At 35.0% G+C, this 27,686-nt stretch overlaps 1 protein-coding gene across 17 annotated transcripts in view; it reads left to right on the top strand.

Annotated features, from left to right (window-relative positions):
- The window catches only part of UBR5 (ubiquitin protein ligase E3 component n-recognin 5), an 80,268-nt gene that overhangs the window by 25,869 nt on the left and 26,713 nt on the right, over window positions 1–27,686 (top strand). For 2 of the 17 annotated variants that reach the window (XM_034422131.3, XM_034422136.3), the window contains 26 exons: window positions 1,235–1,384; window positions 3,614–3,825; window positions 5,662–5,778; window positions 6,604–6,714; window positions 7,193–7,347; window positions 10,405–10,522; window positions 10,883–11,067; window positions 11,680–11,789; window positions 12,851–12,963; window positions 13,932–14,075; window positions 14,939–15,050; window positions 15,721–15,875; window positions 16,642–16,839; window positions 17,526–17,736; window positions 19,064–19,190; window positions 19,869–20,020; window positions 20,406–20,501; window positions 20,825–20,948; window positions 21,238–21,335; window positions 22,077–22,225; window positions 23,407–23,498; window positions 24,420–24,566; window positions 24,656–24,774; window positions 25,799–25,925; window positions 26,030–26,159; window positions 26,353–26,513. In XM_034422131.3, coding sequence (XP_034278022.1) covers window positions 1,235–1,384; window positions 3,614–3,825; window positions 5,662–5,778; window positions 6,604–6,714; window positions 7,193–7,347; window positions 10,405–10,522; window positions 10,883–11,067; window positions 11,680–11,789; window positions 12,851–12,963; window positions 13,932–14,075; window positions 14,939–15,050; window positions 15,721–15,875; window positions 16,642–16,839; window positions 17,526–17,736; window positions 19,064–19,190; window positions 19,869–20,020; window positions 20,406–20,501; window positions 20,825–20,948; window positions 21,238–21,335; window positions 22,077–22,225; window positions 23,407–23,498; window positions 24,420–24,566; window positions 24,656–24,774; window positions 25,799–25,925; window positions 26,030–26,159; window positions 26,353–26,513 — 3,613 coding nt within the window. The remainder of the gene's footprint in view (window positions 1–1,234; window positions 1,385–3,613; window positions 3,826–5,661; window positions 5,779–6,603; window positions 6,715–7,192; window positions 7,348–10,404; window positions 10,523–10,882; window positions 11,068–11,679; window positions 11,790–12,850; window positions 12,964–13,931; window positions 14,076–14,938; window positions 15,051–15,720; window positions 15,876–16,641; window positions 16,840–17,525; window positions 17,737–19,063; window positions 19,191–19,868; window positions 20,021–20,405; window positions 20,502–20,824; window positions 20,949–21,237; window positions 21,336–22,076; window positions 22,226–23,406; window positions 23,499–24,419; window positions 24,567–24,655; window positions 24,775–25,798; window positions 25,926–26,029; window positions 26,160–26,352; window positions 26,514–27,686) is intronic. The other 15 variants (XM_034422135.3, XM_087890817.1, XM_034422139.3 and 12 more) reach the window with 13 other exon arrangements.

The following is a 27,686-nucleotide window of genomic DNA, read 5'->3' as shown; positions in this document are numbered from 1 at the left end:
TCCTGCTCTTAGTTGCTAATTGTAGTTTATAATTCAGAAACGCAATATATTTCCTATAGGATACCATAGGTGGAGAAGTGGAAAGTTATTGAGGTACTGCTCCATTGTGGTGTAATTCTTGGATGGACGCTGAAAGGATTGCATAAACCAGTGTTTTCTTAAAATAGGGCAATAGGACATGGTTTCTGGGAAGAAATACAGTAATGATGGACATGGGAAAATAGGGAACATAAATATTTATATTGTATATTGATCTGTAAAAATCAGAGTCAGGTTATTTGAATTGAAGGATTATTGTAGCAAGGGTCAGACAGATAATACTTGACAGCTAAGAATTCAGTTATGGTAAAAAAAATGGGAAATAAAAGAATTGCACATGATATCATAGTGAGGTCATGGAATTAAAGCGACAGGTGAGTAAGGATAAAATAGTGTCTGTTGTAGCTGGATTACGTGTGGCAAGCGGTTGGTTAGGAGTCTATTAAAATGCAAGTTGTTGAATTTATAAAGCTTGAGTTTTACTGGATAAACTTAACTGCGCCTGCTGACAGTTTAGGCAGCATTTCTTACCCTGCTGGAAATTAAATTTAATAGAAAGTGGCAGAAAAAAAAAAGCTATTACTGGGAGAGCATTTGTTTGTTCTATCAACAGCTGAGATTTTATGCCAAGATTGTGATTCAAAAGTGGGACACTCTCCTGCCCTATCAATGCTTCAGTTAACTTGATACCATAAATGTAGTCTCATAAAATATTTTCTTCAGGAGATATGTGTATGTATTTTTGCATAGTCATCTGTAGACTCCATTAAAATGACATTTTTCAGTTTAGGTAACAATTGTCTTAGTTTTAGATAAAATTAGAGGTTCTTTCTTTCTTTTTTTTTCTTTTCTTTTGAAGGAAGCATTTCACATGCTGTTTTCTGGAACGATTTAGGATCTCTTTATATTGCTTAACTGTTCATAGCTTTGTCTAACATTTGAGTTCTTAGGATGAGGTTAGATTTAATGGCTTGAAGCAGCAAGCAGGCAGTTGATATACAGTAGATAACATTGGATTAGCATTCTAGGATATTTTGTTTGATTGAAATGTGAGCAGTAGGCAAAATATTTATATGTTAGGGAATTGGAAGACAAGATCAGTTTTGTTGGTGGATTTGTCTTGTTTGGTGATGGTCTTTCTAGATTATTTTCAAGTAGCTGATAATTTACCTCAGATCCTTGTCTCCTCTTATAGAGGATCTTATGTCTCTTCTGGATGCTGACATACATTCTGCTCACCCAAGTGTCATTATTGATGCTGATGCTATGTTTTCAGAAGATATTAGTTACTTTGGTTATCCATCCTTTCGGCGCTCATCACTTTCCAGGCTAAGCTCGTCCCGAGGTAATTTTGCACCTTTTTTTCTTTGTAAATAAGTAGTATTGCTGTGCAGTACTAGTTATAGCACATGCTGGTGATTTCTGTCTTAGATTTGTGTGTGCAATTTCTATTCTAAATATAGACAATTAAAAACTTTCTTCTAAGTTGTAACATTTCAAAAATATTCTAGTAAGTTACAAAATAATTACTAGTACTATGTTTGAAATGTCTTGACAGATGAAATGTGCATGAGGCTTTTAAAATTGTCTGCCCGAAGCCAGTATTTTTTAAACAAAGACTTATGGAGGATTGGCCTAAAAACTTATTCTCTTCTGAAACATCCCAGAAGATCACTTGTTTACTTTAGAATAAGTTAAAATTAGTTGGTACATAGAGAATTTTCTGCCTTCTCTGATATGGAGGCATAATTTTATAGCAAATATAGAAAACCTACCTGTGTTCAGATGGGTAGCAGTGAAAGTTATGTATCACTCAGATAGTTAATAATTTCTTTGCAAAATATAATATCAGTGACACTTTAAAATATATTAAGCCTAGTAATTTTTTTTTGCATATAGATATAGAAATAGCAGCTACAGAATATTTTGCATAAAAACAAATTATAAGTAAGATTTGAAAATATATGAAATCCAATACTGGATCTGGTGCTTCCTTCAAAAGAACTAGTACTTTGTCCAGAGCATTTTATCAGTTGTTAATCCAACCTCTGCTACAAATCATTCTTGAATTTCATTCTACCCATTTAATATTTCTCTTAGTATTCACATGCATAAATATTTAGTGCATTATGTTAAGTTAGTTAAAAAAATTATTATGGTTGCTGTACATTGTGAATATAAGGTGATTTTCCAAATTATCATATATGGCTTCATTGTGCTATTTATGAAGCTTCTAAAAGGGTAGACATCTTGAAGTCTGTTTACTTTATTTTAATTCCCATAAAATCTAGCCAGTAGGGCAAACAGTCAGAAATTATGAAAATCACAGTTGAAGGGAAATGGGTTGCTTACTCATGCTAGTGAAGATTAAAACCAAAGGCCTTATCTATATATGCATAGGTCTTCGGGACAATCTTAGAATTATATACATGCCACTACTTCTTTTTAATGCACATTCTCCTAACCCTCCTCATTATAGTCTCATTAGAAGTCAAATAAACTGTGAGGTCTGATTAAGAGGAAAAAAATTGTCAAAACATTAGTAATAGAGAAGTTATGAGAAAGCTAGATGGACATTCATTTTTAAACCAATTGTTGAAGGAAGTGGAGAATAAGATGACAGTGACAGAAGACAGAGTAAAGAAGTAAGGCAAAAGAAAGGAGGCATGTTTTGATTAAGAATGTTACTAAATAAGGAGTAATATAGTTTAAATGCATTATGTGCATGTATAAATATTCATCCTCTGATTTTTCTTAAATCCCTTCCCTTTTCCTTTCTAAGGTTATTTCTATGTTAAGATGAAAAATCCTTATTTTCCATGTATATATTCTCTTGGATATTTAGTTTGATTACCTGACTTAACATTTTAATTGTATGAGAGAACTGGCGTACTGGCTTTAGACAATTTGTAGGCCAATTGAAGGGAAAGCATTTTGGTAAGGAACATTTTCCTTAAAAAAATCTTTCTAGAACTTTTCTGATTTCAAAATTTTCCTTTAATCAACTTTATTCTTGAACTTTTTTTAAAAAAATCACATCAAGTGCTATATATTTTGTTTAACAGGTTGGATTAGCAAATTTACAACACTGTAGGATTGTGTGTTAACCTTTCAAGAGGTGGTGGGGGAACTGCTGAGACTCTCTAATAAACACTCCTTTTTTGCTAGATTAAAAGTCTCTTCAAATCCTTGTTAGTTGAAACCAGGTTTTATTTTGTTTCTACCGTTTGATACATCACCCATAATATACTCTTTGCATATGGTACTACAAATTTTGACAAACACTTTTTATCTTGTTCTATATATCCAATGATATATTTTTAAAAATGAATTCATTTTAGGTAGCTTGAAGCTTCCTGGGTCTGAAATAGATTTTGAGTATCATTCTTACATTTTAAATGATTTGGGCAATAATAGTACATATGCTTGAAAGGGTTAATATTTTGAGTGCTGCATGCCTTTTTGATGTTTATATTTTATAATAGATTGTAATTGCTGTTAGTTGCATCCTGAAGGGTCTTTACTAGAGAGTGGCTTACTTTTATCCCACTGGTGTGACCCAATTGCATACCAGTTCTCCTTCTTCCCTTAGAGAGAGACTCTGAGCTGTTGCGTGAACGTGAGTCCGTTTTACGTTTGCGTGAACGAAGGTGGCTTGATGGAGCCTCATTTGATAATGAAAGAGGCTCTACAAGCAAAGAAGGAGAGCCAAACCTTGACAAGAAGAATACACCTGTCCAAAGCCCAGTCTCATTAGGAGAAGATTTGCAGTGGTGGCCAGATAAGGTACTGATTTTTTTTTTAAATTAATATAAAAGATGTGTTAACTATATATTACATTTCTTCTCTTTCCAACAGTCTGAAAATACGCTGTCTGCTTGTGTTACCTGTATGCGGTTAGCATTGCTTAATCTTTAATTAATGGTCAATACATACATACATACATACATACATACATACATACATACATAAAATATTGATCTTAATGATAGGACAATTCACGTACCGATAGTCCTCAATTTACAACCAATTGTTTAACAGCCATTTAAAGTTCCATCTGCCACAGATAGGGTGCTTTATAGCCTATAAAGCACTTCCAACACTCGTAAACCCCCCTTCCAGTCAGGTGATCACAGTCTGCTGCTTTGCAACCTGTTTACATTTACAACTAGTTGCCAAACACCCATGATCATGTATGTAAACACCATTTGTAATCTTCCCTGTCACCTGCCCCAGAAAATCAGTAGGAAACCAGCAGGGAAGGTTGCAAACTACCATGGAGTTGAGATTCCCTCCTCACTCTTTGAGGGTGCTTGCTGGGAGAGAATCTCAACTCTATGTGGAGCTGAGATCCACAGGCAGCACTTCTAGAGAGAAAGAGCTGCCTGCTGAGGTGGGGGGAACCAAAGGGCTGCAGAAATGGAGGTCAGATTTGAAAGATCTGAGCTCCGTTTCTGCAGCCATCAGAGCAGTTTTCTATGCATGGAGAAGAGATGAATTCCTCCAGTAGGGTCGAGAAACAGAGCTTAGACCCTGAAGATCACAGCTCCATTTCTATAGCCTGCCAGAGCATTTTCTTTCGGTACATTGGGGAGATGAATTCTGCAAGCAGCTCTTTTGCTCCATCCACTTAATGATCTGGGAGAGTCCCTAATGACTGCAACCAGGTGTCTCGCTTTACACCTTTTTGTTCAATAATTGAGGTTTCATATTTCAATTGTGGTTGTAAATTGAGGACTACCTCTACTGCCTTAAACAGGTTAAATGTAACATGCTACTAGTTTTGGCTAGACTATTGGTCGGCAACCTTAAACACTCAAAGAGCCACAAAAGTCCTAACTGGAAGCCCCCCGTTCAATTCTGGAGCCAACCGGAAGTCCGGTTCCCCCACCATAGAATCTCCTTCTAGCACAGTGTCCTTTTTCCTCTGCCGACCGGAAGTCTGGTTCCCCCACCATAGAGTCTCCTCCTAGCGCAGTGTCCTTTTTCCTCTACTTGTCCTAACTGAAAGCCCTATCAATTGTGGAGCCGACCGGTGACAGGGAGCTGCAGCAGACGGATGAAAAAGCCACATGCAGCTCCAGAGCTGCGGGTTACCGACCCCTGGGCTAGACCATTAATTTTGGCATCTGGTATACTATGTCTTTTGGGAAACTTAGCTAATTATTTTTCAGTTTTTCTATATGTTTTTTTTTCCTTTGGCAGCCTGGGATTGTTTTTCCCTGAGACTGAGAGGAAAGACAAAAATCCTTTGTCTTTGTTTTACCTTTCATTATTTTTATTTACCTAATGTAAGCTAACCTTATCAGGAAGGAGGCAATTTTGTAGAATTGTATTAAATAGTAATTAATGATACTTATAAACTTCCTCAGTCCACTCTGATATGGATGATGCGTATGAGCGTTCAATCGACTAAATAAAAAGCTGTGCAGAAAAGTCTTTCCTGATTTTACAGACAAAGTATCATTTTTATCAGTCAGCTTCAGTCTTTGCAGATTGACAAATTTTTATTTAATCAGATACACATTTCTTATCTTGGTATTCCTGTGTGATAACATTAAGGTGTACATTAAATAAATAATTATGACAATGTTGAACATTTAAACTTATCTGATTTTGTAGGATGGAATGAAATTTATTTCTATTGGTGCTCTGTATTCTGAATTGGTGGCAGTGAGCAGTAAAGGGGAGCTCTATCAGTGGAAATGGAGTGAATCTGAACCATACAGAAATACACAGGTACATACAATTATGTTTGTTTGATTGATTCATTATTTGTCATCAAGTTAGTATTGACCCTTGGTGATCACATAGATCAGGGTGTCAAACTCGCGGGCTGAATGTGTCATGTGCTGGCCCTGCCCCTGCCCGGTTTAGCGAAGGGGGAAAAGTCCCGATATGTCACATGAGGCCACTGTGACAACGTGAGTTTGACATCCCTGACATAGATTTTCTCCATGATGATCTGTCTCGGCTTGGTTTTTCAGATGCTCCAGTGGTGTACCGATTGCCATGTAATTAATTCCATCCATCTTGCTGCTGGTTGAGCTCTTCTTTTCTTTCCCTCCTCTTACCTTTTTCAGCTTTATAGTCTCCAGAAAGTTAGATCCTTGTATAAGGTGTCCCTAGTATAATAATTTTAATCTGATCATTTGTGCCTTGAGTAATTTGTTCAGTGATCCATTTGTTTATTTTCTTGGCAATCAATTCTGTTTAATGCTATCAAATATATATTTAATAAAAAATAATGTTCTATGATTACATCAGAGTGTGACCAAAATCTAGCTAGTGCTGTGCAATAAGTGGAATGATTTGGCATCCAGCATAGTTAGAAGGAGCAGTGATAGCAATGAGTTTTTAAGAGGAGGCCTTTTCTGACTTGTAATTCTCTGTCTTACTTGAATAGAAGAAAATCACTTTCATGGCAAAAAGTGTGCTGCTGTTCTTGAAGATAAAATTGGGATGGGACAAAATCTGCTTTTTAGTTGACCCTTGGCAGGAAAGTAATGCCAGGAGTTCATTGATGAGTTCATAATATACTGTCTCATGGTTTTGTTTCCAAAGAATCCATCAATACATCATCCACGTGCAGGATCATTGGGATTAACAAATGAGAAGATCATTCTTCTTTCTGCAAATAGCATTAGAGCAACTGTTGCTACTGAAAATAATAAGGTATGAAACATTTGAGAAAACATTTTCTTTTTCTAGTTTGTATTAGTTTTTTTTATCATTCTAGTAGTAATTTTTCTAAAATTGTTATTAAATTTCAATTATATTCATTTTAAAACTTAAATGCAAGATTAAGGGTTTTAATTGTTATCAACTACGCAAAGCTGTATAATTGGTAAAGAAATACAGTAGTTAAGTAAAAGGGAAACTTCTTTAACAAAAAAAGATGAAGGAAAAACAGCTATAGAAAGTTAATAAAAACCACATTGGGCTTTTTCTGCCTTGAATAAAGCCCTCAAAACTTGCTTCTTAAAATTATTTTTTTTAAAAAAATCTTTAAATTTTTTTGTTAAAATTTCATCTCAAACTTGATGGTAACAGATTGTTTATGTTGGGTATTAAAGAGTTGCCAGTAATTATTGGTTAAAATAAGATTCTGAAATGAAACTATCTGATCACTATTCTTTTTTTTTCCTTTCAGGTGGCTACTTGGGTAGATGAAACTTTGAGTTCTGTAGCTTCTAAATTAGAACATACTGCACAGATCTACTCAGAACTTCAAGGAGAAAGGATAGTTTCACTGCATTGTTGTGCTCTTTATACCTGTGCTCAGTTGGAGAATAATTTATATTGGTGGTAAGTGTATATTTCTATTCAAAGTTTTAAATATACTTATATGTTTGCAAAGAACAAAAAATCTCTGCAGATCAGCTTATGTATTTATATTTGAAGAGGTTTTTTTGTTGGAAAAGTAGTAGGTGAAAACATGATTAAAAAGATGCCAACCTTCTTTGAGTTTAATCTGATTAATTACAATTGTAAGGCTGCCCAATTCAAAACAACCTACTTCCCCATTTATTTTAATCAAATAGAAGAAAATACCTTTCTTAGATAATTTAATAAAGAGCCTTGGTAGTACAAGGGTTTAAGGCACCCTGTTATTAAGCTGCTTAAGACCAGCTGCCTGCAATTACTGCAGGGTTCGAATCTCGCCAAGGCTCAAGGTTGACTCATCCTTCCATCCTTTCTAAGGTCGGTGAAATGAGGACCCAGTTTGTGGGGACAATAAGCTGACTTTGTATAAATATACAAAAGGATGAAGGCTATTGCTTAACGCCCTGTCAGCCACCCTGAGTCTTCGGAGAAGGGCGGCATATAAATCAAATTTTAAAAAATAAAAAATAAAAAATAAATTTTATTTGCTGTATTCATATGGGCTTGAGAGTCAGGCTATCTTGAGAAAGAGGGAGAAAGGATGATTTTGTGAGAGATATTAATAGATATTAATTTGAATACTGGATTTCTGACTGAATGCTTAAAATGGCATATGATACCACAATCTATATTTACTTGATTGAGATTATATTATTCTGCCTTTCAGTCCTTGAATTTAAAAATAAAAAGTTTGTATCTATTAATGAAATAAAACACTGTTGTAACAAACAATAAGGAAAGATTAATGCTGCCTTCAGTTTGGGAACCAAAATCTTTTCCCCTACAGCAAGTTTCTAATTTTTATTGGTCAGGAAGATGGAATGTTAGGAGTAGTCCTGCCTGGACTACTGCAATGCTCTCTACATGGGGCTTCCCTTGAGGAACACCCGGAGGCTCCAATTGGTGCAGAATGCGGCCGCGCGGGGGATTATGGGAGCAAGGGGGCGCTCCCATGTGACACCTGTCCTGCGTGAGCTGCATTGGCTTCCAGTGGTCTTCCGGGTGCGCTTCAAGGTGTTGGTCACCACCTTTAAAGCGCTCTATGGCATAGGTCCTGGGTATTTGCGGGACCGCCTTCTGCCGCCGATAGCCTCCCACCGACCAGTACGCTCCCACAGAGAGGGACTCCTCAGGGTGCCGTCAGCCAGGCAATGTTGGCTGGCGACCCCCAGGGGGAGGGCCTTCTCTGTGGCAGCTCCTGCCCTCTGGAACGATTTGCCCCCGGAGATACGAAGGATATCGGATCTCCGGGTGTTTTGCCGTGCCCTGAAAACTCTTCCATCAAGCAGGGCAGGCGTAACCCCCCCCCCCTTTAGTCTTTTTTAGTCTTTTAACTTTTTAAATTGTCAATGGGTTTTAATTTGAATTGTTTTAAATTTGGGCCAAAGTTATGTAATTCTTTTAATAATTTTAAATTTTGTACTGGTATGTGTTTTAGTTTTGGCTGTGCACCACCCTGAGTCCACTAGGAGAAGGGCGGTATACAAATTGAATAAAATAAATAAATAAATAGTCTCAATTTATCTAAAAGACAGTAGGTTTATTGTGTGTGAGAGAGAAAGAGAGAGACAGGGGTTGATTAATTCCATTAAAGATTACAACAGGTAATATAGATCAAACACCAAACATGCTTTAATAATTATTGGGATTTTAATGCAAAAATTGGACACATGTATTGAAAAATGTTGAAAAACCAAGACTAGGAACCCCCAGTATGTTCAACAATGTCTAATAGATTTCTGGAAATAAATTTGGGCTGTGTGTTGCTAACTTATTTCAGTAGCTCAGAAGATGGCTGTATCCAAAATGTCCAAATAAACAGCATCATAATCTAACAGAATTGCATCTTACATAGTCACAGATGGAACAGTTGTCTGCTGAACTGCAAAATGCTGTCAGATGCTCACTGAGGATCAGACCATCTGCTGCTGATCACAGAAATTTCACATCAATCTAAAAAAGACTAGAAAGGATCAGGTTCCAATGAGATAAAATATCAAAAGCAGGGGTGAAATCCAGCAGGTTCTGACAGGTTCTGGAGAACCGGTAGCAGAAATTCTGAGCAGTTCGGAGAACCGGTAGTGGAAATTTTGAGTAGTCCAGAGAACCAGCAAATACCACCTCTGGCTGGCCCCAGAGTGGGGTGGGAGTGGAGATTTTGCAATATCCTTCCCCCAGAAATGGGGAGAGAATGGGGATTTTGCAGTATTCTTCCCCTGGAGTGGGGTGGGAATGGAGATTTTGCAGTATCCTTCCCCTGCCACGCCCACCAAGCCACACCCACCAAGCCACGCCCACAGAACTGGTGGTTAAAAAAATTGGATTTCACCACTGATCAAAAGCATTCCTGAAGAATATGAGGTCACAAACAGATTCAAAGACATTAACTTTGTACAGAGAGAGCCTGAGAAAGGTAGAAATAAATAAAGAATAATTGCAAAAGAGAAAGGCAGAAAGAAACAAAGGGCAGACTGCCTATTAAACCAAGCCATAGAAATAGTTAAGGAAAGAAGACTATGAAAGCCAGAGAGGATCTTGGGAAAACTAAAGACCTCAATGGAAGCTTTCAGTGGTAGGCAAGAAGAGAATATACTAACTTGGAGTATCGTCAGGTAGAAGAAAATTGGGAAAAATAGGGATCTATTTAAGCAACACAATCATGAGTACACACTGCAGAGTGGTGGATGAAACATGCTGGGAAAACATGCTATCTTCTTTTTATATATGAAATGTCTAATTTTCTATCTTGACCTCCATGGACATATTTTCCATAGATTTCAAAGTATATATTCTTAACTCAGTGTGAACAGTTAACTATTAGAACCACAATTTTAGGAACTGCCTGATATAATCTTACCTTCTAAGTCTTAAAATTCTTTTATTGGCTAGATGTATTTGTCTTTTATTGTCTCTTGTTTTAATTTCTTACTCTACTTTATTATACCCATTTCATATTAACTCTAGTATTTTTCTTCCTAGGGGTGTAGTTCCTTTTAGCCAAAGGAAGAAGATGCTGGAAAAGGCTAGAGCCAAAAATAAAAAGCCCAAGTCTAGTGCTGGTATATCTTCAATGCCAAATATCACTGTTGGTACTCAGGTATGTACAAGCTTATTTTTTAAAAATGAACAAATTGAACTACAAACGAGTTGTAAAATGTCACAGTATCTGTAAATGGAATTCTTATGTTGAATTACCTTGTTTTCTGTACTGACAAAATTTCAGATATCCATAGTATGTACTGTGCCTAGTAAATATATTCTGCCTTTTCTCCTTAATCATTGATTGAGTTATAGTTTTAAGCACGCTGAGAGTCTTACTGTTAGGGAACTGTATCCTGGATATTTTGCATTTAAACATGTATTTCAGTATCACGTTTTTATATATAAAATACAGTTTTTCCTTCTGATTTTTTGATGTTTAATTTACTATAATTAGTTCATTATCTCTTTATTTCAGGTGTGTTTGAGGAATAATCCTCTCTATCATGCTGGTGCAGTGGCCTTTTCAATTAGTGCTGGAATTCCTAAAGTTGGTGTTTTAATGGAGTCTGTTTGGAATATGAATGATAGCTGTAGATTTCAGCTTCGGTCACCAGAAAGTTTAAAGAACATGGAGAAAGCTAATAAAACTACAGAGACAAAGTAAGTGCTCTAACATATTGTGAGGAACTTCTTTAATACACTTGGTCATGGCTGAAAATCTTTGAGAAGCATTGAATTATGGATCTCAGTCTGCTAACATTTTTGACCTAACTGGAATTCTGTTTAATTATAATATATACTGTTAAATATTTCTCTGAGGGTTATAGCAAGTAACGGAAAGAAGCAATTAGGTAGGCAGCTTTGTATAAAGCATAATTTTCAGGTTTTTGAGTTTTCATTTCAATTCTAATTTTCACTAAGGACAATTCTTTAATTTGTACATTTTAAACAGTGTTTTAAATGTTATATTAACAAGGCTTGCTTACCTAAAGATAGCAGAAAAATGAATAGATATATCCAGAGCTTTCACCAGTCTTTATAATGAATTTGTGAGAAAGTAGACTTACTTATTTATGACTTTTGCGTGCTGTCCCAAAAGAGAGATTTCTTACAGTAAATTAACTTGAAAGCAGTTTAGATATAAATTAACAAAATTAGAAACAGTGTAAATGGGATAAGAAACAAATGAAATGGCAATTCCAGAATAAAAATACGAATTCTAAGCCTGACTGATTCAAAATACATGAATTATTTCTTTCTTTGAAATCTTAGGCCTGAAAGTAAGCAGGAACCAGTGAAAACTGAAATGGGCCCACCACCTTCTCCAGCCTCTACCTGCAGTGATGCGTCTTCAATAGCAAGCAGTGCATCAATGCCATATAGTAAGTTACATGGAAGGAAATAGTTCATAATTGCATTGTCACTAATTTCCCAGTTGTAGTAATTTATCAATAATTAATGTCCAAATATTTAAAATCTTAATACAGTTATTTGGAAAATGGCAATTTTTTTATCAATTTATATTTTTTTATTCCTTTTAATCACTGATGTTTTCATATTTTCTTCATTACATTGACTATATTTGAACATAGTATCAAGACGCAGTTGCTCTGAATTCTGCCTGTTGCTTATAGGTAGCACATGGCCCAATTGCTCCCATTGCATTCTGCAGCCAGCTTTGCAAGTTGACAGGGAGTCATTAATTCATCCCAGCAGTGTGAATTCCACATCAGACATATAAAATACATTATTAGGATATTGTCAGATCGATGTAGCTCTGCAGGAAATTTTTGTTCTTCAGCTGTTTCTGGTTACTTTAATTGTTGCCACTGGTGGGAAATTTTGAATAGCGGCAGTTGAGTAACACATATACAAATGGCCTAGTTACTTGTTCTTCCAATATTAATGGCTTTGCAGATCTCTGGTGGGTTAAATATAGACCTCTTTATCTGCAATAAAGGTTGCTGCCACATTGTTTGACTTAGAAGACATTGTGGAGGGGGAAATATTTCACACATTGCAGAATGTTGTGTGGGCTTTTATACATGTATAAAGTACTTTTTTCATCTGTGGTTTCTTTATCTGTGGTTGTTAACCTGAAATGGAACTTCTGTAAATATTAAGATTCAGGTTTATGCAGCTTGTAAACAACAAGCTAGAATTCTCAGCAGTTCTGCTTTATTATTATGTCCAAATGCAGCCAACCTTTTAAGAATAGATTCAGATATCAATAAAATATTTAATAGATGAAAGTGTTTTAATGAGAAAGTTTATTTTTATTTATACTTCATATTTCTTAATCGCCCATCTCACTCGTTTATAATATAATTATATTGTATATAAATAATATAAATTGCATTGCAGCCATATGCAGATTTTCTATGATCAAACTTATTTTAATCTCACTTCTCCCCCCCTCCCAAATTCTTTGTGCTTATCCAAGAACGGCGAAGATCTACCCCAGCTCCAAAAGAAGAAGAGAAGGTGAATGAGGAACAATGGTCTCTTAGAGAAGTTGTATTTGTGGAAGATGTTAAAAATGTTCCTGTTGGGAAGGTTTGTATAAAACAAATTCCATTTTTGTTTACTTTTGGGTATTGATTTTCTGCTTTTTTTTAATTACGTTAAAACTTGTCACAGTAAATACTTTAGTCTCAAATAGAAATGTGTACAAATATTTTTGAATTAGATGCTGTCTATTTTGTATGGCCTTAATCAAAACAAGATACATTACAAGCTGCTTCTCTGCTACAGAATATTATCTCAAATAGATGAATATTTTTCCTCTAGTTACTCTGCTACCCTAGAGCTAGTGTTAAATAGATATTCTCATATGCAGACTGAAATTATAAGTGATGTAGCTATCACAAACCACTTAATTAGAATATATCACTTCAAAATAGCTGATGCATTTTGAGCATATAATTTTTTAACATGACAGTTTTAGTTAGGTAACTGCAGTTTTAATGTGTTGGGAGTGGGGAATACTTTTTTGTTTCGTACTTCTTTAAAGGCAGCATAAAAATAAAATACATTTATTTATCTAGGCAATTATTTGGCAACTTTCAAAGCTCTTTAGTATTCTGTAAGTGATATATTGGATAACATGCTATGTTACAAATTAAGAAAGATTCTTTGTGTGAAGTAAGACACTAGATTTTGTTTTTATTCTGTTCTGATAAAATTCTAAAATGAGCAATCCTGGGAGAATAGATGCTTTTAGTGAAGCTGGAAGATATGTTTAAATTGAACATTGGCCTCTTCTGCAAAAATAGATTATAATACCACAGTGCTGTGTTGCTATCTCGAGTGCATATTCTTTAGCAAAATAAAATTATGTATTATGATATTGTGGTATGCATATGGTAGAAGAACTGTGTCTGGGACTTTAAAAATAAGGTAGGCAGCCTCTATGACGCTAAAGGTATTTCTTAAAACTTCAATATCTTTAGTGTATTTTAAAACTTAAGTTTTCAACTTCATTATGTCTTTCATTTTATTCTATTTACATACTTTTGTTCTAGGTATTAAAAGTGGATGGTGCTTATGTTGCTGTAAAATTTCCAGGGACATCTACTACTGCAAATTGTGCAAGCAGCACTGGTTTAGATCCTGATCCCTCTTCGCTTCTTCAAGATTGCCGATTGCTCCGAATAGATGAACTACAAGTATGTGTAGTAATGAGAAAACATGACAGTTTAAATGGTTAGCAGTTTGCTGCTAAGGGCTACAAGTTACCATTTGCTAATCATCTTTAAAAATATGTCAACTATAGAAGATGCAGCAATGAGCAGATAATAGAAGGAACTGTAGGACTGATAATGTGAAACCTTATATTTCATGAGCCTTGATTATATTTTTTTTTAAAATCAGCTAAGTATGATGCAAGAGCCACAGTGGTTAGAATGCAGTACTGCAGGCTACTTCTGCTGCCTGCTGGCTGCCTGCAATTTGGCAGATCGAATCTCACCAGGCTCAAGGTTGGCTCAGCCTTCCATCCTTCTGAGGTCGGTAAAATGAGGACCCAGATTATTGAGGGGCAATATGCTGACTCTGTAAACAGCTTAGAGAGGGCTGTAAAGGCTCTGTAAAGCATATACTGCTTTACAGTCTAAGTGCTATTGCTAAATTGAGATTTTAGAATTACTCAAATTCTATCTTTTAAACAGAAACCTGGGACCATTTATAAAACCACACTAAATTCAGAATAAGTAAAAAAGTATAACTTGCTTTTAGTTAATATATATAGGATACAATGATAGATAATTTGTTAGATTACATTAAAAAGAATATGTCTAATGATGAATGATAAATTTATATTTTTAGCCAAATCAACTTCAATAATCCCAATTATGTTGAATAAATGTCGGAATGAAGGGAAGGAATTGATTTCTAGCATCATGATGCCCTATTTGTCACCCTGCAAGAAAAAATAGCTTGGCTGAGACTCCAGAAGAATCTTATTACGTTCTTAATGAGAGAAATGATTAGCTACAGCAAGTTGATTGAATTAGAGTCTTATTTGTTACAGGTGGTAAAAACTGGTGGGACGCCAAAAGTTCCAGATTGTTTTCAGAGAACTCCTAAAAAACTATGTATTCCAGAAAAAACAGAAATTCTGGCAGTTAATGTAGATTCGAAAGGTGGGTGTGAACTTTTTTCTTCCTCACTTTCTTGGCTTATGTATATAGTAGTTTAATAATAGATAAACTGTGACCCTTTGTATCATCCTTTCAGAGACATTTCCTTACCCTCAATGCCATAAAAAAAAAAAAAGACAGAATTTCTAATGCCTTCACTAGAAAAGTTATGATGCATTCAGAGATGTATTTACCTTGCAAATAGCCCATGCTGAACTGTAATAGCACAATCAAACATCAACAGAGATAATTCTTTGCAATATTTTATATTATACCATAAACAGTTTTATGATAATTTTTATCTCATAAAATATTTTATAAATTTTTCCAAGCTTCAATTCCATAGGAGTTGTAGGTTCTTGGATTTTGGGTTTGTTTGTTTGTTTATTTATTTATTTATTTATTTATTTATTTATTTATTTATTATCAAATTTATATACCACCCTTCTCCTGAAGGACTCAGGGCGGTGTACAGCCAAAGTAAAAAACATAGATACAAACATTAAAATACAGTTAAAAAGATATTCATTCTGTAATGAATGTACCACTTGAGGTACCTTGGTTCAAAAATGATGAACTATGATGAACTGTTTCACCCAGTTAAAGGTTACAGGAACAAGGCTTTTAGTAGCAGATAGATATGTTAAACTAGCATTTTTTCCCCACTTTTTAGGAGTCCATGCTGTCCTCAAGACTGGAAATTGGGTTAGATATTGCATTTTTGATCTAGCAACTGGAAAAGCAGAACAGGAAAACAATTTTCCCACTAGCAGCCTTGCTTTCCTTGGGCAGAATGAGAGAAGTGTTGCTATTTTCACTGCGGGACAGGTTTGTTTTTATTCTGAATATTTAGAAAGGGGCTTTAGTTAAACTTGAATTATTTTGAACTACGTCTTTATAGGAAAGCTGTCAATATTCTCTATCCGTATACAAGGTGCCTAATTTTTCTCTATATTTGGAATGCAAGGAATCCGAAAGAAAGAAAGTTACAAATATTTAATATTATCGAGAGGGTTTGTCTAAGCCTATGGCACAGTTTAGTGGTTAAGGGGAAGAAAATGTTGGGAAAGTCTCCTCCTTTTCTGTGACATTTGGAACAATTTCATTGGGGAATATACCATCCCTACACAAAATAGGAATGATCAGTTCCCATCATCCCTAAAATTTGTGATATTGTGAATTCTATGTTACTGGATGAAATAGTAAAATGTGTGCATATAGTCTTTTATACAAATGGGATTATTCACTTACTTAAGTTGGAACAACGTATTTCAAACTAGAGTGTTGCAAACTCTATAAACATTTTTCATTTGAAACATTTTGCATGTTTGTAACAATTGCCCTTAGTTTGTGATTGCTTTGAAGACAAAGAGGTTGTGTCTAAGATGAATTGAGCTGGGTTTACTTCAGGAGATGATGCACTGCTGGAGGCCACATTTGTCCTGTTGCTAAAACAGGCAAGAAGGCAAAAATGTTCAGCCAAGAAAAATAGCTGGTAAATAAGGAATGTAAACTTCTTTGTAAAGTATTAACTGAAACAGCAAGGAAAAATAACTAGAATTTTGTATTTCATAACATTTTGCTTCTTACATAGGAATCACCAATCATTCTTAGAGATGGAAATGGCACTATATATCCAATGGCAAAAGATTGTATGGGTGGAATAAGAGATCCTGATTGGCTTGATCTCCCTCCTATTAGCAGTCTGGGAATGGGAGTACATTCCTTAACAAATATTCCTGCTAATTCAACCATTAAAAAGAAAGCTGCTATCATCATAATGGCTGTTGAGGTAATTAAATATATTGAATGTGCCATATGCTAAATAAATAAATATATCAAGCAAAGTTAGAGGCGCACTGTATCTTTCATTTACTCTCTTGGTTTGCATTCAGTCTTTTGTAGATATTCCTAAATAGTGATTTTAATCTGAGAATTATAGGCTTTATATAGATTTCTGCTGTATTACAAATACCTTGATTAAACCAAAGCTCTTTTTCAAAGTTAGTTGATTTCTGAAGAGTTGTGCAATTTAAGTGACCATTACCTTATAAAGTTAAAGCTAGAATCTTTAAAAATATAGTCCAGTAATTGCAAATTGTTCTGCTTTGGTGTCAAATATGTTGAAAATTAAAACTGACATTTTAGCTCTTTTTGTGTTACCCAGCATTTGGCTACAGTCAGAGATTTTAAATGTACATTATATTGCTTACCATTTCAGGCAGGTAGGTTTCAAAGGGCCAAAATTTACTAGCTTTCACATTACTTTATAGATCATGCACTTTGACTGAAATCATTAATGGTAAACTTAATTAATGTATAAATGCAACATTAATCTTTTAATATCACATTTTTATTGATTGTATTTTTGGCTCATCCCTTTTCATGGAATTCAGAGCAGCAAAATAGTTTTAAAAAAATAAACTGCATACAGTAGCATATACTGAATAATGGTGCCTGTTTATTTTCTGGGTGCAGAAGCAAACTTTAATGCAACATATTCTGCGATGTGACTATGAGTCCTGCAGACAGTATCTTATGAACCTCGAACAAGCTGTTGTCTTGGATCAGAATCCACAAATGCTACAGACATTCCTTGGCCATCGATGTGACGGAAATAGAAATATTCTGCATGCTTGTGTCTCTGTGTGCTTTCCAACCAGTAATAAAGAAACTAAAGAGGAAGAAGGTAAGCTTAACAATCTGATGCAAATTCTTCTGCACATTGTTGAAAGAAGGATCCACCATTATTCAGAAATCAATTTTGAAATAGCTTTGTACATATATAGACAAATTAGTCACTTTGAGATTTAAATGTTATACCCATGGCCAGCATAGCCATAAAGTGGACACAGTGACATTAAGCACTTTAGTTTTAAAGCCAAACATATGTTTCAGAGCAGCGTGGGCCTGCATGCCACAATTGCTGGTATTTATTTAAGCTGCATTTTTTTCCTGGATCAACAGTCCTTTAGAGAAGGTATGAGAATGCTATCAGCACCTCCTTAAAACAAGCATGTAATTTCCTGGAAATACAGAGGATAAATCTTTATACGCATTTGAACTGTCTGGATCTCCTGATTTTCCTGGCGCTTGACAGCTGTAGAGTAAAGGGGAAAGAAAGCTAATTTTGGTCTCCATTCTCTAAATCATTGATAGGCAAGTTATGAGTTGCTTGTGACCTCTAACTGCATCACCAAAATTTAGTGGCGAAACTTCTGATTTCAAATGATATATCATTGCTTTTTTTATAAAATAACAAAATGGCTGCCTTTCGTTGCTGGGAGATTATTTGCACTTTCATTCCTTAAATTTTCATGCAAAAACAGGCTCAAATATATTTGTTTCCATACATTCTGGTAACATTACTTGGAGGAGGAATAATAATAATAATAATAATAATAATAATAATAATAATAATAATAGAAATAGAAATAAAAATAATTACTTGGAGGAATAATAATAATAATGATGGTGATGAGGTGATGTCAGCTACTTGCTGCAAATGTTGTCCAGTGCTGCTTTAAATGCCCTGTAAACTATTTTTGAGCCTGTGAGCATTTTATCCTCTGAATGCCTTATTACATTGCTAAGAGATTGACATCCACATTTACTGAATGTTATAGTAAAGAGCTTAAGTTGCCTTGCTGGCCATTAGTTGACCGTAAATTTTTTAACATGCAAATTACCTTCTGTGATTTAAATTACTCTAACCTTCTGATCCCTTTTAACTTTATTAACTTTATTCCTGTCATTATTTTGCATTTGAGTAAATATTTGATATTACCCTGTTTCCCCCAAAATAAGACATCCCCTGATAATAAGCTCAATCGGGCTTTTGAGCGCATGGCAATAAGGCCAAGCGCTTATTTCAGGGTCTTATTTTCGGGGAAACACGGTAATTGCTATTGATTTCAAATTAGGACACTTGCATATAAATGACAAATGCATGTGAACGAGAAACGTTTGAGCCATGATAAACAACAGTTTTGTCAAGGTTTTTATTTATGCTTCAGAAGCAGAGCGCTCTGAAAGGAATACGTTTGCTGAAAGATTATCTGCCGTTGAAGCTATTGCAAATGCTATTTCAGTGGTGTCAAGTAACGGACCAGGAAATCGTGCAGGTTCCTCCAGCAGTAGAAGGTAGGTTAGTGGTGATGATGATGATGTTATCCATTCAATCGAGTCTGACTTTTGGTGGGCCAGGTCGCTCCACATCTTCCACTACTTCTTTGAATTTTCCTACATTCTGGCTGGTGTCAGCTTTGATGCTGTCCAGCCACGATGTTCTTTGAAGGCCCAGTTTCCTTTTATTGCTGACTCTTCCAAACATAATTGCTTTCTTCACTGAATAAGCTTCTTGGATGAGAAGTGAAATGCTTTCAAAGAAGAAAGAAAGAAAGTCCAGTTGCCTTTTGGAAAAAACACATTTGGGACCTTTGAATTGTGATGCTGGAGAAAATTGTTGTTTTTAATAATTAATATTATTATCGAGTAATGTAATGTGGATCACAAGAAAACCGCATCATTTCAGATTAGGTGAAATCAGGTTTGATTGCTTAGTGGAAGCCATAATGAAAATAACACATATATTTTGGACATGTAATATAAAGCTAGGATTCACTGGAGAGAGCTGACACTTAGAAATATCAAAAGCAGTTGGAAGGAGAGGCTAATGAAAAGCAAGATGGCTGGATACTTTTACTTGATGATAGAAGTATAAACTTAGAAGAATTTACCAGCTTAGCAGGCAATTTTGGTAAAATTACATATTTTTTTCTAAAAATGCACCATTATTTATGAGTTCTTTTTTATTGTTAGTTTGCGACTGAGAGAAATGATGAGACGATCTTTGAGAGCAGCGGGTTTGGGCAGACATGAAGCTGGAGCTTCATCAAGTGATCATCAGGATCCTGTTTCTCCTCCCATAGCCCCTCCAAGCTGGGTTCCTGATCCTCCAGCAATGGATCCCGGTAAGACCCTGAGATGTTCCTCTGCATAATTGCAGATTCCAAACAAATGTTAATGGTATGCCAGAGGAACCCTGTAGTGAGAGTCATGTAAATGTAAATGAAAGACATATATACTAGCATTAAATATCTATAATAGGTATGTAATATAACCTATTTGACTGCGTGCAGTATTTAATGAAGTGAAATTACCACATGAATGTTTGTAACAATTGTTGCTCATTTTATCCTTGTTGCTTGCTGTTTGCTAGTTACTTTTAGACTTATTGAAGAACCTTTGGCTAGAAGAAAACTTAAAGCAGTGATTTTTTTTAGTTAATATGGGAGGGGGTCATGTTGGGATATGTTTTATTTATTGATGTACATCCTGCTATTCTGTTTGCTAAAGATGGTGACATTGATTTTATCCTGGCTCCTGCTGTGGGATCTCTTACCACAGCAACAACTGGCACTGGCCAAGGACCAAGCACTTCTACCATACCAGGTGAGAGAACATTATTTGATATGCTTAAATATATATCTTTGCAAACAGATTGCAAGTACACTCTACCGGTGTACTAGCTACTGTTGTTTGCAAGTATTTCTGTAACTCTTACAAGTATATTCCATAATAATTTGGATGCATTAAAATATGTTGTCAGTTAAAATGTTGCTTCAGAATATAAAACGTCCAGTGCTTCTATTTCCACTAATATTGATAATTTTGTCATATCACATTTCAAATATAGTTGCAATAACAGTCATAATTGTCACAGCAACAAAGCAACTTTTAAATTTTGTTTTTCATCTATCTTTTCTCATTTGTAGGTCCTTCTACAGAACCTTCTGTAGTGGAATCAAAAGACAGGAAGGCCAATGCACATTTCATACTGAAATTGTTGTGTGACAGTGTTGTTCTACAGCCATATCTTCGGGAACTGCTGTCAGCCAAGTAAGGGTCCTCTTGATAAATTTCATGCATTGGCTTCATACTCTTAAGAAGCAGGTAGAATAACTTGCCTCTTCAAGAGAGTCAGTATTTGGCTTTATTCCTGCTTTTTCAGTCAAGCAGCTAGGTTGAAATTATCTGTCCTCATATTCCCCTATGAATTTTTGAAAATCAGAACTCAAGTAAAATGTATGCTGTTTTTTAAAAAGTCTTTACAGTGATTATTTTTTAAAAAAATCTTTCCTGAAGATATTTTAATTGGAAAATGATATGGATATATTTTTACTTGTAGGGATGCAAGGGGCATGACACCATTTATGTCTGCAGTCAGTGGCAGAGCCTATCCTGCTGCAATTACTATTTTAGAAACTGCACAGAAAGTTGCCAAAGGTATGGATATTTTTTTAAATAAAAATTGCTAATGATTTAGGGGTTTTTTTTCTTTGGGAGTTTGACATATTTTATAATATAGAATGAATAGAAAATTGCAGTTTCCTTGCTACTTGTCTATATTACTTGGATTATTCCTTTCTCTGTAGTTGGATTAATTCAGTTGAAGGAATTTTCTTAGAAAATTTATTTCTTTACCCTTTATGTAGTGGATTATATTTTAATTGAGACCCAGGTTGTGGAGTGGTTAAGGCTTCAGGCTAGAAACTGGGAGACTGTGAGTTCTAGCCCTGCCTTGGACATGAAGTCAGGTAGGTGTCCTTGGGTCAGTCAGTCTTTGTAAGCCCTAAGAAGGAGGCAATGGCAAACCACTTCCGAAAAACTTGCCAAGAAAACTTCAGGGATTCGTCCAGACAACCTCTGAGAATCGGACATGATTGAATGAAGAAAAAAACTATTTTCATTACTTATTGCCATTTTATCTTGTTGACTTAAAAGCAGTTTCAGTTTATTAGAGGAGAGTGTATAGCAGTTTCTCTCAATAAAGCCAAATAGTCACGGGACAACCTATTCCTAGGAAGAATTTAAATTTAGTGTAAGTATTGTATAATATGTCACTGAAGTAAAGCAGTGTTTCCTTTTCACTATTGCGGAGCTTCCTGAGTATTGAGGTTTTTAAACCTCTAGTTCTGATGTTTAATTTGGAACCTTCCCTCCTCTTTTTGCTCCTTCTTTTTAAAGCAGAGGCAATGTCAAGTGAAAAAGAAGAAGATGTCTTTATGGGAATGGTTTGTCCAACTGGCACAAATCCAGATGACTCTCCTTTGTATGTTTTGTGTTGCAACGATACTTGTAGTTTCACATGGACTGGTGCAGAACATATAAATCAGGTACATTTAGGGAGTCTTGGTTGGCATTTTTGTCATTTGTTTTTTGTTGCCAGGTTAAACATCTCTATTTCCCCAAGTTTACAATTTATTTTTAAAAATGCACATTTGTTTTTCCCTCCCTCCCTCCCTCCCTCCCTCCCTCCCTCCCTCCCTCCCTCCCTCCCTCCTTCCTTCCTTCCTTCCTTCCTTCCTTCCTTCCTTAATCTCAGTATTTAAATCCAGATGTAATTATTCTTGCAATAAACTCATTAACTTATGCTTAATTTATTTCCTTTAAGTTAAAACTATGACTAATTTGGTATTCAGTCATTGATAAACGAGAAGTGTTTACTTAGATGTTACCTGCCTTGTATGCTAAATTAAAAATCTAATCTTGGGTAAATTGGGAAAGGAAACAGTGCTCAGCTGATGTTTAATAATGAAAAGGTACATATAAATAATAAACCAAAAGAGTGGCTCGAATAACATTCCTATATGGATTTATAAAAGAGAATTTATTAAAATTTTGAAAGATTCTTTGAGAAGAGACAAAAAAGAAAAAAAATCTATTCTAGGATATATTTAAACAGATTAAAACCCTTAATGGTAACCCTTAATGGAATTTTGCTAACCAGAATGACAAGACTTTAAAGTTTTGTTTATAAGTAAGAAATGAGACAAAAGAATTCTTTTGTTGTATTTTAGGTGAAATTTAAGTGATAAGTTACTAAAATTGTTTTATACTTGCTGTGATGAAGGGGGAAGTTACTTCTTTATATTTTTCTTTTTCTTTACTATATTCTTAATTTTCCCCTTATTTTTTATTTTTCTGTTTTTTTTTCCTATTTTTCTGGGTTTTTCTATCTTTTCTACAGTTTTTATTTTTATTTTTTATTTTTTTAGTTTGTATTAACTTTTATCTTTTTAATTGTAATGCTTAATAAAATTATTGCAAAAAAAAAAGTGAACAGAGCTGAAAATTAACCCAATTTTTAAAAATGTGTCCAGAAGTCTTAATATTCTTAAAATAGTTACTGCTGCAAATGCACTTTTTGCAGTGGTTGTCTATTCTACAGAATGAGAAAAGGAAGTCATAATTTATGCCAAACATCCAGTATACGTCCCATATCTATGTGTAGAGAGAGAGGGGAGAAGGGTGTTATTTTGACTTTTTCTAAAATGTTGTTTTCCTCCCATTTCAGGATATATTTGAATGCCGAACATGTGGTTTACTGGAATCTCTGTGCTGTTGCACAGAATGTGCACGAGTGTGCCATAAAGGCCATGATTGCAAGTATGTTTATGTTTATTGTAATGAATATCACAGATTCTTTTAACTACACCCATTTTAGTGGGCTCTAAACACAAAAGAGCCATCACAACACAGGTATTCAGAAGCTCTACTCACCATTATTCCGCTATTCCCCACTGCCATTTCTACTCCTACTCCTGCTATTCCAACTACTACTTCTGGTGAGTTTTGCTAGAGAAAATTATGGTACCTCTTTCTAGGTGTTTTAGGCTACTTCAAGCTGCTTTATTTCCATACATGAACACAGATCCTCTACACCCAGCTGTCTCTCAATAAGTTTTATATCCAATAATGTGCTGACTGGGGAGATGACTGAAAGAGACGGGACAATAGTAGCACAAGTACTGGCCATTTTCTGGGCAGCCTGCTCTCTCACAATGAGATTTAAAATTGTTCTTATGTTTTTCTGTTGTTGATATATGGAAACATAAGACACAAAAGTTGAAATTCAACATGTCGAGGCCATTTCTGTTGGGGTGAGAAGATGAAGATTCCCTCAAGTCAAGATTAACTCTAAATGACTACATGGCCTTTGCCATTTTCTTTTCTTGGCAACATTTGGTAGCTTGCAATCTCCACTTTCTGAAATGTTTTCCTACTTCCCAGTCAAATATACAGCATGACTTGACTGTCTTCCATCCAAATGTCGACCAATCCCACTTTCTCTCTCTGACTGTTTATCTCCTTTCTGTTTAGACACAGGGGTTTGAGTTTTCCTTCTTGGCAACATTTGTTGTGTATTCACAAATACATAGGCAAGGGACAATTTACTCTTTTTCACAATTGTTACTCTTAAATTAGTACAGCCTTTTATACATGACCATAAAGCTCACATTTTTAGATCTACATTACATATTGATATGAAAATTGATCATAGCATAATTAAAATTTTCTCTCTTTCAGGCTTAAACGCACCTCACCTACAGCATACTGTGATTGTTGGGAGAAGTGCAAGTGCAAAACATTAATTGCAGGACAGAAATCTGCCCGTCTTGATCTGCTTTTCCGGCTGCTTACTACTACAAATCTTGTCACCATGCCAAATAGTAGGCAAGTGCCTGTTTATTCGAAATGGGAGAAAGTGATCTGGGAAATTTAGAGCAGTCTTTTTTTTTAAAACACCTCTCTCTGTGTTCTAGGGGGGAACATCTCCTACTGTTCTTAGTACAGACAGTTGCGCGACAAACGGTAGAGCACTGTCAATACCGGCCGCCAAGAATTAGAGAAGATCGTAATCGTAAAACTGCAAACCCTGAAGGTAGGCCGTTCAATGATTTTACACAATTTTCTGCTATAGTCTTACCTGTCAAGATCTCCCAGCACACATAAAACGAGGAATAATATATAATATAAATACTATTATATTAGCTATCCCAGGCTTCTCTTTCCATTATTTTCCTGCCTTACTTAGGATGAACTTAGCTGTTTTTATCTTGTATTTCCACAGTTGTCTTCCCTTTCTGATCTTAATGTTTACTTCTCCCATCATCTTTCCAGTCTAGGAGTATACAACTGAACCTCTTTTCTTTTTTTGAGGGTCCACTCCAAATTGATAAACTCACCCTCTGATTTGGAGATGTCAAAGACATTTTAAGATGTGAAATGGGAAGTCTTAAGCATCTACAATACTTAAGGCATCCATTTTGTTCTTTAATTCACCAAGCCTCAAAATGCAAAAGAAATTGTACATGAACGAGAAAATATGTATCCTATCCATAGATGTCTCTAAGTACCAAACATAACAGAATGCTGTTCACTTATTTCGAAAGCTCTTTCTGCTTTGAGGCAGGGAGGCATCAAAATAATACTATTTCCACTAAATTAATGTTTTTGCCATCCTCTTATAGAAAATAGTGGAGTATTTTTTTATTGTTTCTCAAATTATTTTATAGTGGCTTCTCCAGACTCTCTTCCAACCAAACAATAGATAAAAATGGAAGGGAAGTTTGTGAGAGAACGTAGCAGCAGATTTAACCATGTAACTTCCTTGATTTCCTGAGCAGTTCAATTCATACTTGCAAGCTTACCAAACTGGAAGGACTTTTTATTCCTCCCATTTATATAACTGACTATCTCACAAATGTGACTCTGGATGGCTTACAATAAAAAACAAACAGTTAAAAAAAACTATAATAAAAGTAGCAATATTTATCAATGTGGCCATCTCAACAAGTTTCCATTTCCCTAAGATCCCAAAACCTGTTGATATAGCCATATCTAATTATGGAAAAGATATTCCATTCTGGAAAAGCTATTGAAGTCTTCTTTTATTTGTATCTTAGATTCAGATATGCCTGATCATGATTTAGAACCGCCACGATTTGCACAGCTTGCCTTGGAACGTGTTTTACAAGACTGGAATGCCTTGAAATCTATGATCATGTTTGGCTCACAGGAGAACAAAGACCCGTGTGTATAAATAGCATGTTTCAGTTACTTTGAAAATTTGTTTTGTGTTGTAGATGTGCAACTACATTTTATTCTCTTTTTCTCTCTTTTTGCTTTTTTCCAAGTCTTAGTGCAAGCAGTAGGATTGGTCATCTTTTGCCTGAAGAACAAGTTTATCTTAATCAGCAGAGTGGTACTATTCGGCTGGATTGTTTTACACATTGTCTCATTGTGAAATGTACAGCAGATATTTTGGTAAGGCGTGTGTGTTTCTTTCTTTCTTTCTTTCTTTCTTTCTTTCTTTCTTTCTTTCTTTCTTTCTTTCTTTCTTTCTTTCTTTCTTTCTTTCTTTCTTTTTGGTATACATGGTGCCAATTTTCTTTTTCAATTTAAATCTCATATAATAACTTGCAAATCCAAGCTGTGATGTGACAGTTGTTTTCTTTAGCTTTTAGATACTTTGCTGGGGACACTTGTCAAAGAATTGCAAAACAAGTACACTCCAGGTCGGAGAGAAGAAGCAATTTCTGTTACAATGCGGTTTCTGCGTTCTGTAGCTAGAGTTTTTGTAATTCTTAGTGTGGAAATGGCTTCCTCAAAAAAGAAAAAGTAAGTTCCTTTTTTTTTTAAAAAAAGAATCTTTACCCCAATTAACATTGGGGTAAAAACTGCCACTGTATTTATAAATTATGTATACATTCATGTAGGTTTTTTTTAATAATGAAGCTCAAGCTTCAGTTCAGTATAAAAGAAGAACAGAGAATGGCCACCTGCGTTTTGTAAATAAATGTCCCTTTCATATGGAAAACTTGTGACTCACTAGCTTTTGTCAAAATGGGAGCAATTAAGAAAAGATAATAATCATTTCCATTAGCTTTAAGCTGTCTGCTTGACAGCTGTTTTGGTTCTATAAATTAGATGGAAATGTAGCATATTATGCCTCTGATCATTACTATTTTAAAGACAGTGTACTGAAGTGTTTATTGGCGGAAATAATTTGGCATCATGTCTAGTGACATACATGGGTTCCACTTTTATTTATTTGCTTGTTTATTGTTTAAACAATATAGTGGTGCTTTTATACCTGTCAGATCTCTGGGTATGTGCATTGGAGAAACTATCCATCTTCTTAACAAGAGCTGAACAAACTGCTCCATAGGGTTGAATTAAGACATATTTTATTTTGCTATTTATTTTGACATAAATATTTTGCTATTCTTACTGCTTTTCATTTTGCATGGCGTTTACACAGTCTGATTCCTGAGAACAAGTTTACTATTGAAGGAAAACAGACAATGGTAATTGGGTAAAGAATAAGGAATCATTTTAGCTCTATATTCCTAGATTTATCTACTAACAAAATAACAACAATTTTGCAAAATATGTCAAAGGTTGATTTTGCAAGAGTTTGAAAGATGACAACAGGATAATGATATGCTGGCATATTGGATACAGCAAGGGAGTAATTAAGGGTTGTTGAGAGGAAGGATCATGGATTTGGAGGAGTAAAAGACATAATTGAGTGATCTATCAAGATACAGCAGTACAGATAAGGAGATGGAGCAAAGTCATAAAGGGATTTAAATAAGGATGAGGAATCACACTGGAGTAAGGAAGCCAGAATTTAAGAAGGGAGGTTTATTTAATTAGAACGAGAGAAGTGACCAATTTGAGAAACAGAATGCTAGTTATTAATTAATTCTGGATAATGTGAGAACAATTCAGTAGTTCTGAGACCTGATCAGGACTTTGACACATTTTTTCTTCAAAAGGATTTTGTTT

This window comes from Pantherophis guttatus, chromosome 3 (assembly GCF_059756535.1).
Source record: "Pantherophis guttatus breed Tessera chromosome 3, ASM5975653v1, whole genome shotgun sequence".
Classification (NCBI taxonomy): Eukaryota; Metazoa; Chordata; class Lepidosauria; order Squamata; family Colubridae; genus Pantherophis; species Pantherophis guttatus.
Note: the sequence above shows the minus strand (reverse complement) of the source record. Positions and strands in the feature narration are given on the sequence as shown.